This window comes from Schistocerca piceifrons, chromosome 7, assembly GCF_021461385.2.
Source record: "Schistocerca piceifrons isolate TAMUIC-IGC-003096 chromosome 7, iqSchPice1.1, whole genome shotgun sequence".
Lineage (NCBI taxonomy): Eukaryota > Metazoa > Arthropoda > Insecta > Orthoptera > Acrididae > Schistocerca > Schistocerca piceifrons.
The window spans coordinates 447,889,191-447,904,655 of NC_060144.1; the positions used below are offsets into that span (position 1 = coordinate 447,889,191).

Sequence of the window (15,465 nt, forward strand, 5' to 3'; positions counted from 1 at the left end):
ATTCGCCAAGTAGATTTGGTGTTTAGTGGTTTCAAACAGAGACACACGCTGGTTTTAGATAAAATTTTAATTCATGATATATTTTTTTCTGTGATAGTATTTTGATGAAATGAAGCTTATACGCTATCGAAAGTTGCGCTCAAGTTACCTGTGAATATCCCATAAAAATTTGTCAAGTTGTTTGGGAGATTAGCGTGTCCATACGGACAGACACGACGGGTTTACAGTTTTATTATTAGTATAGATAGATCGATAGAAACAAATGGTGCACCTGGTTGTTTAAATTTATGTTTTCATTAATAGATAGTTGCTAAATCTTATTAATTAATGTCAGCATAGCTACAAATATAACACCAACTGATGCTTTACGATCCGTTGTTTTTTTTTTTGCGAGCTCCTATGGTGCCCAGGGGTACCATCTGCAACCCGCACGACTTCTACGCTGCCCAGGCCAGGAACCGCGCCGCTCATGCACGCTACCACGACATCGCTGGACGCCGAAGTCACTGGCAAGTCACCACCAGGAGCCGTAGGAGGCGTCCCGGGAGCGAGGATTCTCAACAGGCGTAGCCACTGGTCGCTGCAGTACCGCCTAACAACACCCCTGCCAGTCACGTGTGCATGAGGGGATCATATCTCTCCCGGAAGAACGAATATTTTTAAGCAGACGTAGCGATCAGAGGGGACAGTTGCCGTCGGCAAGAGCTGGCCGCCTCATGACGCCGGCTGCACTGCAGCTCAATAGCTTCCGACAGCGTGCCAGCGAAGTACACGACGATCCCAACTGAAGCTCCGTTCATAGTGCTATCAATGTAGATTGTTTATTTTCTGACTCTTGGGCCCAAGCCACAGTCTAGATGGTCAGTGTATGTGTCATTCCGCAGGAGGAGCGGAAGGTAGTTTTTGTGTAATTTTTGTTCTTGGTGTAACCTGCTGAAAGCAATAAAGAACTATTGTGAAACTTCCTGGCAGATTAAATGTGTGTGCCGGACCGAGACTCGAACTAGGGACCTTGCCTTTCGCGTGCAAGTACTCTACGATATGAGCTACCCAAGCACGACTCACGCCCCGTCCTCACAGCTTTACTTCCGCCAGTACCTCATCTCCTACTGTGAGGACGAGCCGTGAGTCGTGCTTGGGTAGCTCAGATGGTAGAGTACTTGCCCGCAAAAGGCAAGGTCCCGAGTTCGAGTCTCGGTCTGGTACACAATTTTAATCTGCCAGGAAGTTTCATATCAACGCACACTCCGCTGCAGAGTGAAAATCGCATTCTGGAAACATCCCCCAGGCTGTGGCTAAGCGGAGTGGCCGAGCGGTTCTAAACGCTACAGCCTGGAACCGTCCGACCGCTACGGCCGCAGGTTCGAATCCTGCCTCGGGCATGGATGTATGTGATGTCCTTAGGTTAGTTAGGTTTAAGTAGTTCTAAGTTCTAGGGACTGATGACCTCAGAAGTTAAGTCTCATGGTGCTCAGAGCCTGTGGCTAAGCCATGTCTCCGGTTCGCAGGAGAGCTTATGTGAAGTTTGGAAAGTAGTAGACGAGGTACTGGCGGAAGTAAGGCTATGAGGACGGGGCGTGAGTCGTGCTTGGGTAGCTCAGATGGTAGAGCACTTGCCCGCGAAAGGCAAAGGTCCTGAGTTCGAGTATCGGTCCGGCACACAGTTTTAATCCGCCAGGAAGTTTCATATCAGCGCACACTCCGCTGCAGAATGAAAATCTCATTCTGGAACTATTGTGAACTTCTCACTGGACTAGTCGTTAATACCCAATCTAGGAACACGGTACTAACACTTGTATCAGACAGTCATTATACATTTGGTGCTCAAGATGTTTAGCTATATAAAAATATAAATAGCTAAAAACGTTCAATTTACGCGTAAATTTTTTCTTCATATTCAGTTATTCAGGCAAAACAAGTTACAGTTGTTCTTTGTAACATTTAACAGTAAAAGATTCTGGAACCCCCTTGATTGTTTCACTAAAGAAACGCCCCATATGTAATTTTCATTATGGATGTTCGTGATCTTGTGAGCTACATTGTGCAAATATTGGTAAGATTGCATGTGAGTAGTCGTATTCGAACACCAAGAGTGGTCTGTCATGATTGTACTCATATAAATAGTTGCACACAACCCACTACAAAATCCTTGTCAATCATGACGTGTAGTACCACCATAATTTTGCAACGACGTTGACTGCGGTCGCTTTAGCTCAGCTTGCTAACATTAAAATGTCGTTAAAGACGTTTGTTTAAACCTTCATTACCTTTTTAAATCTCTGAACCCTAGCATTGGCACATCTCTCTTAACATAGTCTCCTGCCTTCGTTGTCCACTTTTATTACATACACATGAATTTAGATGGCGTTCATGACACGCTCTAGGATCTGAACCGTATATTTGTTCTCCCGAAGATAAGGAGCAACTATTTGCAGATGACATGCTTCGTAGCACAATCTATGTTGACAAATGCTATAAAAATTTCCGGTTTTCTACGTTCTTACTTCGATAATTAGGCATATAATCAAAGGTGGCATTCTGGTACCTTTACATACCCAGGAAAGAAAATTACTTTTGTCCAGAATGTCTTCAATGTTTTTTTTTTTTTATTTTTATCTGTAAAGATTTCTAGTCAGTTGTTTGCAAGCATTAGGTGTCAGATTGAACTTCTGATAATTTTCGTGTTTATCTGTTTATGCCTTCACTGATAGTTGTGTGATGATAATACATTGAAAATACCATTTAGGTCTCCTATTTCCCAAAATTTCGAGACCACATCAAATACCATTCTGCTTCATTAACACCGAATTTATTGTTATAGAAATAAGGCTTTCATGTTAACTAGGACAAAATTCTCTAATAATTTACAGTTGTCTGAGAGATACGTACAGGGTATTTTAATCATATTTTTAAGCCAACAGAAAATCAGTGCATTTCGGGTAATTGTCTGGAAGATAACCAGTAGACTGTTTTATAACATTTATAAGCCTACAAACATTCAGTGCGTATCAGGTAACATTATCAAGTCTAACTACATTTTGGCCTCTTTTGTACGTAGATTACAACTGAAACAGGCAAGAAGGTAACCACAGCTGCGTCTGGTAATGAGTGAAAACATTTTATGACATGAAATGTCGCATCCACTATTACACAAATAATTAAACACAAGCACCATAATATTAAGCCCTTTAAAAGTGGTAGAGCTAATAACTGAGTTTCGAAATAACGAAATTAGTTTCATTAATCAATAAATAGGTAAATATATATTTTGACCACATGAACAGTAGGAAATGTTTCTCACATTACATCATTAAACATGTTCAGCCACGTAGCACCAAAATGTCAGACTATTCATCACCGATTTAATAGACAGTTAAAATAATTTACACTTCCCATTTAAAGTTATGTATGTTTTGTCAATACGTTCCTCCAGCATGTTCATGACCTCTTCTGTTTCATATATGCACGTGGTAAGCTTCTGCAGTAACAAATTGCCTTGTACAGCAGGTAGACCAAAATGGACGCCGTCGCAACCATGAAGGCGATGACGTCGACCAACAGCAGCTGCCACCAGCTCAGGTCGAGGGCTGCAGTGCGCAGATGTGGGGCACCATTGTGGCGGATCACGTACTCGATCCACCAGACAGCCTTGTCCAGTGATCCCTCCTGATGCTCACGGAATACCGCCGAGAACCGCTTCATGTTCTCCTTGTAGCTGAGAAAAAGTGGTACAGCTTAGTATCTTACTGGAAAAAAACAAAAATAAAATGAGAGTTGTAGAAATGGACTATCTCAGAAGATCCTATAGAATATCTCGGCGAGATAACGTAAGAAATACAACGATCATGGCAGTGACCGAGACTCAAAAAAGCATAACAGATTGAAGAATGACAGTTCGCCTGGTATGTACATATAATGCGAATGACAGATGACAGATGGTCATAGAAGATCTTGATGTACCATCCTAATAGAAGAAGAAGAAAAGTAGAACCGTAGGTTGCTTGGTTAGGTGGGATAGAGAAGACCTCGCGAAAAAGAGAAACAGAAGAAGAAGGAAAAGCATGGGAAGATGAAAACCAAAGGCGACATGCGTAGAATGCAGCGGCAGCAGTACGAGCCCAAGAGGAGAGAAAGGAAGATAATCAACGGGCACAGATAGTTGTTCCAGCTTTCTACATACGAAGAGTAATTTATTACTACGTCCATGATATTAATTTGCCATTCGTGTAATTAAATTTCATAAATATGGTAAAGAAAAGAGACTACAGTTGGAAATACCATAGCGGCAGAGATTGGATACCTATTCGGTAGACATATAGCCTTACGTCTTTTTTTCGAATCTATACCATCCATCCAAGAAGTTCCGAGACTTATTTTATTATTGCCGTACAAGCGACGACTGTGCAGTTAAGCACGGTGGCAGCTTGAACGACCAACTGTAAACAACAATGTACATCCGATCAGTCAGTTATGAGAATGTAGTTTTAAACTGTAGACGTGCAGCCGACTGCGTTGTTTTGTTACAAATCGCAGTGGAGGGTTGGGTTGGGTTTTTTGGGGAAGGAGGCCAGACAGCGAAGTCGTCGGTCTCATCGGATTAGGGAAGGATGGGGAAGGACGTCGGCCGTGCCCTTTCAAAGGAACCATCCCGGCATTTGCCTGTAGCGATTTAGGGAAATCACGGAAAACCTAAATCAGGATGGCCGGACGCGGGATTGAACCGTCGTCCCATCGAATGCGAGTCCAGTGTCTAACCACTGCACCACCTCGCTCGGTAATCGCAGTGGAGCAACATCTCTAAGTCAGGTGTTCGACATTCACCAGAATGTTTTGAAGAGGAGAAAAGTGTGTGCAAATTTTATCCCACAAACTTTGACTCCCGAACAGAAATGACACTTGGACACCCGCCACGTTTTGATTGAAACCAAAAATACAGAAAATTCCCTTCTGGAATGGAATTATTGCGGGTGATGAGACTTGGTGACATAAGCGACATTCAAGCCAATACGACGCCCAACATGAGCAAAACCCAAAATTATGACTTTTCCGACAGTTTCACATGTATGTATGAGCGTTCTGTGCCTTGTACTCAAGTGGCGGGAGATTATGCAGCACATACGAAGCATTACAACCATGATCTTAACTTTTCTCTGTTTATTATTAATACAGTCTCAAAGCTTTTTGGGCTGATTAAATATTTTATGGGAACCTGCAGTATTTTGACACTTTTAATTGTGAAGAAAATGAAGCAGTATTGAATGAAAGCCACAGAGGACTTTGCGTAAAGCAGACATTTAAAAAAATTTTGTGTACGTGATAATGCACGATAAATATTTCAGTAACTTAGAGAGAGACGCTTGATTTGAGAGATAGACTTCTCAAGTTAGTATATACATTTCTTCAGTTGTACATCGACATGCGTAAAATAAAGTACAGGATGGAAGGAAAATTAGGTTTTAGCATCGCATCGATGACTATCTCGTGAGAGACGGATAACATTATCCGCATGACATCCCCATTTTAATCATCAGGGACACGTATATACAAGGCCATACTCACATGTTAGTGCTTTAACCTTATCTGAAACACTTTGGCTACTTTCTTATGTCGTGATGTTAAAAGCTTTAGCTATTAGGTACCTGTAGAGAGGCGAGATAAATTCTCAGTATAAACCATTATTGCCTCTGTCTTTGTCCAAACAACAGTCCAGTTACTGGAGCTAATCATAAAAATTTATTATTTTGCTGTAGTATCTGCAGTGCAGTTGGAGAACACAATTTTCGAACAACTTCTCTTAATTTAAACATACTATATGTTAAACATTTTTCGTGATGGAGCATCCTAGATGAAGTTTAATCTTATAATCTACCGTGTAATGTTGCCCCTCACCACGAGATTATTATATTGAAACTTGTGAGCAACTGAGTCAGAGGCATCTACCTAGTACCATGTACCACCCATCCCTGCCCTAATGACTGACTGCCTAAACTGGTCATAATATACACTCCATGAAACACTGACGATACTGGGAAAGTGCACCAAACGGCCGACACCATACACTATGAAGTAGGTCATAGCCAGTAATAAGGCACACACGCCTCTCCCAGTAGCCATCCAGGTGTCTTGAATAGGACAGAGGTCAGGTAGCTTGCGAGGAGAAAAGGGGGTCAGTAGAACTGCGCAGAATCATCCCCAGTTCCATGAAGTTTTTCTCAGTTCTGGAATTGGTTGGGTAGTGCATCGCATTCTGGAAGCTATCAGTCACCTGCATGACAGTCCGGGTGAAAAAATGGATCTACACACTTGAATGTTCTCAATTACTTGGACGATTTCTCATATTACGTGAGCATTAGTATAACGTTGTTGGAAGAGTTCTGGGAAAGTGTGATGCATCTAAAAAGTTGATTTGCTACAAGATGCTGCTAAGACTAATTCTTGGTTACCACTCGAGTACTTCCAGTCCTTATCAAGCAGACTTCAGTAATAGGGCAAGGGTGGCACCAGCACATTTTGTTAGTGCGGGTTACCTACATCAGGGACAGGCGTGCACTCAGGGGTACTCTTATTGTTCTCCTTTGATTGACAGGTCGTTAACCTATTGTTGTGCTAAAAGGATCATTCCTTTTGATTCACAGATCCTTAACCTATTGTTGGCCCACCCCCTACCCCCCCAACCCAGGAAACCTTCAACCCATTTCCTCTCCATCACTGCTACAGGTACACTTTCAGGTCTGAGTTATTGAAATAGCCCCTCTCAGTCTTATCAGTTTGATTGACTGCATAATTAAACTGATTAATTGTTCTGTGGTGGAGAGGGAGGATCTCATAACTCAAAATTCAGAGGTATATTGTTTATTTATAAAAAATTCAGTTTACAGGGGTTGGATTTCTCTTGCTCATCATTCTCTGCTGTTTGGAAAGATGGGTCTTGTAAGAAATAATTACATAGGGCAAACATGTTGCATAATGTAATGTTTACCACCGTACTCTGGGTGTCTTAACTTAATGTTTGCCTCTTTGTCATCACTTAACCTATTGTTCTGTGAAGTGGTTTACCATGTCAAATCTATTTTCGGGTATACAGTTAGAATTCTTTGAGTGTTATACTGATGTCACATGTCTATGTAAATAACAGCCAAGTCTCCCTCTGCACGTGCTATAGAAATCTGTTGCAGTGCTTCATAGAATAACACAGTTTGAAGTCTCCTAGTGATCCTAATGGGATATCCCATCCCACATGAGAGATGTGTCGGCCATGCGCACCTGTTTACCTGTCCAGTATGGCTGATGTGTAGATGCAAGATGTGTGTGTAGTGCAGCTGGAATTTTTGGTGTCCTACACCTACTGGTCTGGAGATGTCCTAATGCCACAATGGCAGATGAGGGACAGCATCATGCCTCAGATGGATGGCATACTTCAACTTGTCCTTGAACACTTGAACAAAGATGAAAACATCACACTACTCTCAGACATTTCCGTAGATCCATCTTGTTTGAACCAATCTGTAGAGGCTCCTATGTCCCAGCACAAAGGATGTCTTGTGAATGAATGGAGCATTCTGATTGGCTCTTACTGAATTTACCCGCCAAATTACTGATGCTGCCAGTGTGGAAACACTCTACATCTCTTTTTCTGCAGATGAGACTTTCAGTGGGAAAAAAATATTTTGTACAGATAGCCACATTGCACTGACAGTCAGACCCTGTAAAAGTGATCCATAGATTGTCAAATATATCCCACAATGAGTGGGAGGACATAGCGAATTACTTAATTTGGTATCAAAGTCGATACAATAGTTTAGGGGGATGGTGGTGACATGAAAAATCACTTAACAGAACAATAGGTTAAGTGTCAACAAAGGGAGAAAAACGTTAGTTTAAGACACCCAGAGTACAGTGCCAAACAATAGGTTATGAAACATGTTTGCCCCATGTAATTACTTCTTACAAGACCTACATCTTTCCAAACAGCAGAGAATGATGAGCAAGAGTAATCCAACCCCCACAAACTGAATTTTTTATAAATATACAATATACCCCTGAATTTCCTATTATGACCAGTTTCCAAATATTCCATACACTGCCTTGAATCCCACAAATTGTTTAAATAAACAATATTCCACACATTGTCTAAATTGTTTAAACAATATTCCATACATTGCAATTGATATCCTGACCACTTCTTTAACTAAATAAATAAACTGCAGTCCATACACTGACATAAATAATTATCAACATTCTATACATTGTCTAAATTGTTTAAACAATATTCCATAAGCTGCAATCGGATTCCCTCCAAATGACTGGTCAACTGAGTCTTTTTTCTGCCAATTTTTGGGAGGGAGGGTTGTAGGGGAGGGGGTTTACCAGAGGGGGGGGATGGGTTAAGTAATTGATCGATTTAATTAGGTAGTTAATCAAATTGATAAGACTGAGGAGGGTTATTCCAATAACCAGAAAGTGTATCTGTAGCAGCGAGAGGTAAGGGATGGGTTGGAGATTTCCTGAGGGGTTGTGGGGGTGCAGGGGCAGGGAACAATCGGTTAAGGACCTGTCACTCAAAAGGAAGAATCCTTTTAGCAGAACAATAGGTTAAGGACATGTCAATCAAACGAGAACAATAGGTTAATGACCTGTCAGTCAAAGGAGAACAATAGGTTTATCCCTGAATGCATGCCCACTCCTGATGTAGGCAACCTGCACTTACAAATCGCGCTGGTGCCGCCCTTGCCCTACTACTGACATCGAATGAATTCATAATGCATTTGTAGGTATAACCTATGTTAAAACCAAAGAACTGAACTGGGAATCATTACAACAAAGACAGCATAGTTCTCACTAAATGTTGTTGCACAAATTTGAGGAAGAGTGAGTGACTGTTGTGGTTGTATCTTACTTAGGGATACTGAGAATAGCATATCAGAGATTATGAGGGGTACTCAGCACCAATTTCTCTACATAGGCTGGGTTGTTGTTGTTGTTCCTGCTGCTGCTGCTGTTGCGATGGTGGTGGTGGTGGTGGTGGTGGTGATGGTCTTCTTCCAATGACTAGGTTGATGCAGCTCTCTAAGCTACTCTATCATGTGCAAATCTCATCATCTCAAATAATTACTGAAACCCACATCTATTTCAATCTGCTGCTGTATTCATGCCTTAGTCTCGCTCTACAAGTTTTACTTCTAGCACTTCTCTCCAATACTAAATTGCTGACCCCTTGATATCTCAGAATGCGTATTATCAACTAGTCCCTTCTTTCAGTCAAGCAGTGCCACGAATTTTTTGACTCCACAGTTCTCTTCAATGTTTCTTCATTATCCACCTACTCTTCACCAGTCTTCTGTAGCACCACATTTCAGAAGCTTCTATTCTCTTCTTGTCCAAACTGTTCTTCGTTAATGTTTTATTTCCATACATGGCTACTATCCAGACAAATGCCGTTGGAAAAGAGTTCCTGACACTTAAATTTATGTTCGAATATTAACAAATTTCTTGCCATTGCCAGTCTAAATTTTATATCTTCTCTAGTTCAGCTATCATCAGTCATTTTGATTCCCAAAATAGCAAAACTAATCTACTACTTCAAGTGCCTCATTTCCTAATCTAATTCGTCAGAGTCACCTGATATAATTCGACTACATTCAATTGTCCTTGTTCGCTTTAGTTGATGCTCATCTTATATCTTCCTTTCAAGACACTGTCGATTCCACTCAATTGTTCCTCCAAGTCCTTTGCTGTCTCTGACAGAATTACAGTATTATCACCAAACGTCAAAGTTTTTATTTATTCTCCCTGAACTTTAATTGCTACTTCAAATTTTCCTTTGCTTTCCTTTACTGGTTGCACAATGTGCAGATTGAATGATATTGGCGATAGGTTACGATCCTGTCCGACTCCCTTCTCAATCACTGCTTCCCATTCATATCCCTCGACTCTTATGACTGCTGTCTGGTTTCTGTACAAGCTGTAAATAGCCTTTCGGTCCCTATATTTCACCTCTGCTACCTTTTGTATTTCAAGGAGAGTTTTCCAGTTAACATCGTCAAAAGCTTTCTTAAGTCAATATATGCTATAAACGTAGGTTTGCCTTACATTCACTTATCTTCTAAGATAAGTCGTAGGGTCATTATTGCCTCGCATGTTGCTCCATAACCCTAACTGATCGTCCTAGAGGTCGGTTCCTACCAGTTTTCCCATTCTTTAGTAAAGGATTCTTGTTAGTATATTGTGACCATGAGTTATTAAACTGATAGTTGGGAAATATTCACATCTGTCAGCACCTGCTTCCTCTGAAATTAGAATTAATACAGAGTTCTTCAAGTCTGAAGGTATTTTGCCTGTCTCATACATCTTGAATATCAGATGGAATAGTTTTGTTATGGTTGGCTCTCCCAAGGCTGCCAGCAGTTCTGATGGAATGTCATGTACTCCTGGGGCCTTGTTTCGACTTACATCTTTCAGTGCTCTGACACTTCTTCTTTCAGTATCATATCTCGTCTTCAACCAGGTCCTCTTCCCCTTCCATAATATTCCCTTCAATTTCATATATCTTGTATAGACTCTCTATGTACTCCTTTCATCTTTCAGCTTTCCTTTCTTTGCTTAGGACTGGTTTTCCTCTAAGTTCTTGATATTCATACAGCTGCGTTTTTTTCTCAAAAGGCTTCTTTAACTTTCCTATAGGTGGTATCAATCTTTCCCCTTGTGAAATATGCTTCTAAATCCTTACATTTGTCCTGTAGCCATTCCTGCTTTACGATTTTGCACTTCCTACCAGTCTCATTTTTTAGACGTCAGTATTCCCTTTTACCTGCTTCATCTTCTGCATCTTTACATTTTCTCCTCACGGCAACTAAATCAATATGTCCTGTGTTATCCAAGGGTTTCTACTAGGCGTTGCTTTTTACTTATTTGATCGTCTGCTGTCTTTCCTATTTCATCTTTCAAAGCTAACCATTCGTTTTCTTATGCATTTCTTTCTCCTGTTTTTGTCAATCTTTAACGAATGCTCCCTCTGAAACTGTTAGCAATCTCTCGTACTTATAATTTATACAAGCCCCATCTTCTTAATTTCCTATCTTTTTGTAGTTTCTTCAGTTGTAATCTGTAGTTCATAACCAATGAATTAAGGTCTAAGGCTGCAGCCACCCCTGGGAATGTCTAGTTTACAGTTTGCTTTCATAAACTCTGTCTTACTATTACGTAATTAGCGTGAAATTTTTCTATGTCTCAAGGTCTCTTTAATGTATAAATCAAGTTTTAGCAACGATTAAATTGTGTTCTGTGCAAAATTCTACCAGGAGGGTTTCCCCTGCATTCCTCTCATCCAGTCCATATTTTCCTATTCTTTTTCCGTTCTCGTCCTTCTCCTATTATCGAACACCATTCCCCATGGCAATGAATTTTCGTCTCCCTTAATTACTGAAGTAATTTATTTTACCTCGTCATACATTCTCCCAATCTTTTCATCATCTGTGGAGTTAGTCAGCATGTAAACTTATACTACTAGAGTCGGTGTTTGATTTGTAATTATTTGGACTACGATAATGCGTTTTCTATGTTACTCATACTAACTTACGCGCATTCTTATTTTCATATACATGTTTAGTCCTACTCCTCCATTCCCCCTATATGATTTTGCGTCGATAACCTTTTACTGTCCAGACATCAAGTCCTGTTCTTGCTATCACCGCATTTCACTAATTCACACTATTTCAACGTTTCTATTACTCTTTTTAGTTTCTTTAACCTACCCATCCGATTAAGGAATTTAGCTTTCCACCGTCCGGAATGGAGAACGCTAGTATTGTTTTTTTCTGATGACGATTCCCTAGATTTCCCTCTGGGTAGTCCTGGCCCAGAGTTTCGGAATGGGTTCTATCCCCTTCTCCGGAATACTTTAGCCAAGACAATGTCATCATCATTTAACCACACAGTAGAGTTGCATGTCCTGCTGAAAAATGTTTGCTATTCGCAATACTAGTGCTCAAAGGCCATGTAGGCTATATTACGGAGGCTGATGAGTTAATCATCCAGACTTTTGCTCCACCGACTATTGAAAAGACTCTTGTCCTAATCCTAGTCCGTCCTCTCCTCATATCCTCCTCCGACGTTGCTCCACCTAGAGTTCGGCCTATCTATATGATTCATACACGCAAATCATCTCACCCCACCTCGGCAAGGTCTATGGTTCATAGGGAGTGTATTTTCCCCTCACTCTGTATGCTATATGAACTGCACAATGAATCGCTAATGATGTTAAGGTCCTCCATCACACACAGTATTCTGATGTGCAGAATATACGCGTTCTTGTATCGTGCACCGGTGGGAGCCGAAAGTACATCTTTGAGAGATGCCATTTCCCCAGTGTAAACATGCCTTGCACGAGAAATCTGTCGCCACTTGCATGAACTGTGCTCTGTTAGGTACACGACGTATTTCCATGCTTTAAGGTTCGGAAGGCGATGTCCTAGCACCGACGCCGAACTCTGCGTCCTATGTCTCACTGTGATCAGAGGCAACACGCGTGTGGCAATGGCTTCTGCGCCCCATAGATCTAAGGCGACTTTGGATGCTGTGGTTGCACTCCCGTTGCTATTGCCAATAATTTAACTGGCAAATGGTTTGCTGAAATGTGGCCGGCCTTTCTGCTGTTACAATCCACATACGTCGACAGCGAGCCCTATCATCAATATGTTACTGTCTTTGCGATTTTCTTTGAACCTAGATACTCTGAGGTACAACTGCCGCGGCGATAGATAGTCCAATGCGCTGTGTTGGGCACCCACGTTCTGGCCATCATGAGTTGCTTACTTAGCTTGTGTGCGACTGTCATGCCGACTGGCACCACTAAATTTGGCGACATCCCAGTCATGTGACATACCAGTTAGCTATGGTGAGAGATTCTCTGTCTTTCCAACACAGCAACCATCTTTAACACACTCTCAAATCAAGAGTGTACATAACGCATCCTTTTTTTAAATTAATGAACATTTGTTTCCTTAAACTTTAAAACGCTTATTCATACAATTCTCATTTCCTTCGTAGCCTTAGAAATGTTGCACCCTGTGCCATAACTGAAACAACCGGATGTGATGGCTGTCACTAAACAGAGATTACTACGTGACAATAGATTTTTTTTAATAGACCTCTTCATGCCACGTGTGGGAGAGCATTATAAACGTGATTAAGTTTCAATAAAACTTCAATTTCTTTCAGATACCTAACCAAAGACTTACAAGGATTATACAACGCACATCTTTCCACAGCGTGCTTCACATCCTACATACCTCACATTCTATAAATAGCCTAACTTCTCGAGTGATCTTCCTGCCACCAGTATAGTACAGTATGTATGTCCTCATAATAACCTCTCTTCCAAGCCGGAGCTTTTCTATTATAACTTCATCACATAAATCTCACAATCATACATTGTCATGTGATGCATAGGATAGGAGTTAATAATTTTTCAAACAGAGACAGTTACAAAGGTTGGACAAAAATATGAACACACCACGAGAAGTCCACGCTTGAACAAAAATGCAGATTCTAGCCAAGCCCTGCAGGTTGCGCTGTTCTACAAACATCAAAAAAAGTTTTGCCTCACCCCGGTTCCCAGAACTCCTGGAGATAGACGTTGACTGTGGATATTGTATCATAGACACAGTTCCTTTGACTGTTCAGAGATGTCACTAAACCCACCAAAAGATGTAAACAACCATGCGTGAGCAGCGCCTATTACACGGAGGGGGTCCGACAGCCGATCAGCTCCAGTCATTTCACCAGGAAGGACGTACACGGCTCGAGTTGTCTGTAGTTCAACCATGCCAAGACGGTCAATACCGTGGTTCGATTGCGTCCGCATTGTTACTTTGTGCCAGGAAGGGCACTCAACAGGGGAAGTGTCCAGGCATCTCGGACTGAAGCAAAGTGATGATGTTCGGACATGGAGGATATACAGAGAGTCAGGAACTGTCGATGACATGCCTCGCTCATGCCACCCAAGGGCTACTACTGCAGTGGATGACCGCTACATACGGATTATGGCTCGGAGGAAGCCTAACATCAACGCCACCATGTTGAATAATGCTTTTCGTGCAGCCACAAGACGTCATGTCACGACTCAAATTGTGCGCAGTAGGCTGCATGATGCGCAATTTCACTCCCGACTTCCATGGCGAGATCCATCTTTGCAACCACGACACCATGCAGTGCGGTACAGATGAGCCCAACTGCATGCCGAGTGGACTGCTCAGGAATGGCATTACGTTCTCTTCACCGATGAATGTCGCATATGCCTTCAACCAGACAATCGTCGGAGACGAGTTTGGAGGCAACCCCGTCAGGCTGAACGCTTTAGACACACTGTCCATCGAGTGCAGCAAGGTGAAGGTTCCTTGCTGTTTTGGGGCGACGTACGCCGCTGGTGGTCATGGAAGGCACCGAACGGCTGTACGATATGTGAATACCATCCTCCGATCGATAGTGCAATCATTTCGGCAGCATATTGGCGAGGCATCCGTCTTCATGGACGACAATTCGCGCCCCTTCGTGCACATCTTGTGAATGACTTCCTTCTGATAACGACATCGCCAGCATCTTCTCCAGACACGAACCCTATCGAACATGCCTGGGATAGATTGAAAAGGGCTGTTTATGGACGACTTGACCGACCAACCACTCTGAGGAATCTACGCCGAATCGCCGTTGAGGAGTGGGACAGTCTGGACCGACAGTGCCTTCATGAACTTGTGGATAGTATGCCACGACGAACACAGGCATGCATCAATGAAAGAGAATGTGCTACTGGGTATTAGAGGTACCGGTTTGTACAGCAATCTGGACCACCACCTCTGAAGGTCTCGCACTATGGTGATACAACACGCAATGTGTGATTTTATGAGGAATAAAATGGGCGGAAATGACGTTTTTATTGATCTCTATTCCAATTTTCTGTGCAGGTTCCGGAACTTTAGGGACAGAGGTGATGCAAAACGTTTTTTGATGTGTGTATTTTACCATGAACGGCACTTCTGTAATGTTCTCAATACGTTGCAAAGTCAGTCGCGTTAACAGTGTTTTGTGGAATTGTGAGTGTATTATATCGGAACAATGCGTAGTATTCGAACGTAGAGAAATTTTTGTTGCTCGTGTGGTGGACGCTTCCGTAACCTAGTGGGCCGAAGTTTTTGGTGTTTGAAGACGCTTCGTATCGAAGATTTATATCGCATAAGGGGAAAGCAGAGAAACATCGACCGCTAAGTCACAAAGCAGTCGAAGGTGCGTGTTGAGTGATCTTGACATGACAAATGATCATTCAAGAGTTTTTTCATGACTAGCAGGAAGACTATAGCAGCAAAAGTCACTGGAGAACTGAATGTCGTACTCGCGAAGCCTGTCAGCACCAAAACAACACGAAGGGAGTACCATAAGTAGTGAATTACAGGGAGAACTGTAACTCCAAACCCG

The 15,465-nt window shown here is 41.9% G+C and overlaps 1 protein-coding gene across 1 annotated transcript in view; it reads right to left on the bottom strand.

Annotated features, from left to right (window-relative positions):
* Positions 1 to 3,438: 3,438 nt before the first annotated feature.
* Positions 3,439 to 15,465, bottom strand: part of LOC124709003 (UDP-glycosyltransferase UGT5-like) — a 115,925-nt gene continuing 103,898 nt past the window's right edge. Inside the window, exon 8 of the mRNA XM_047240636.1 lies at positions 3,439 to 3,715. Coding sequence (XP_047096592.1) covers positions 3,439 to 3,715 — 277 coding nt within the window. The remainder of the gene's footprint in view (positions 3,716 to 15,465) is intronic.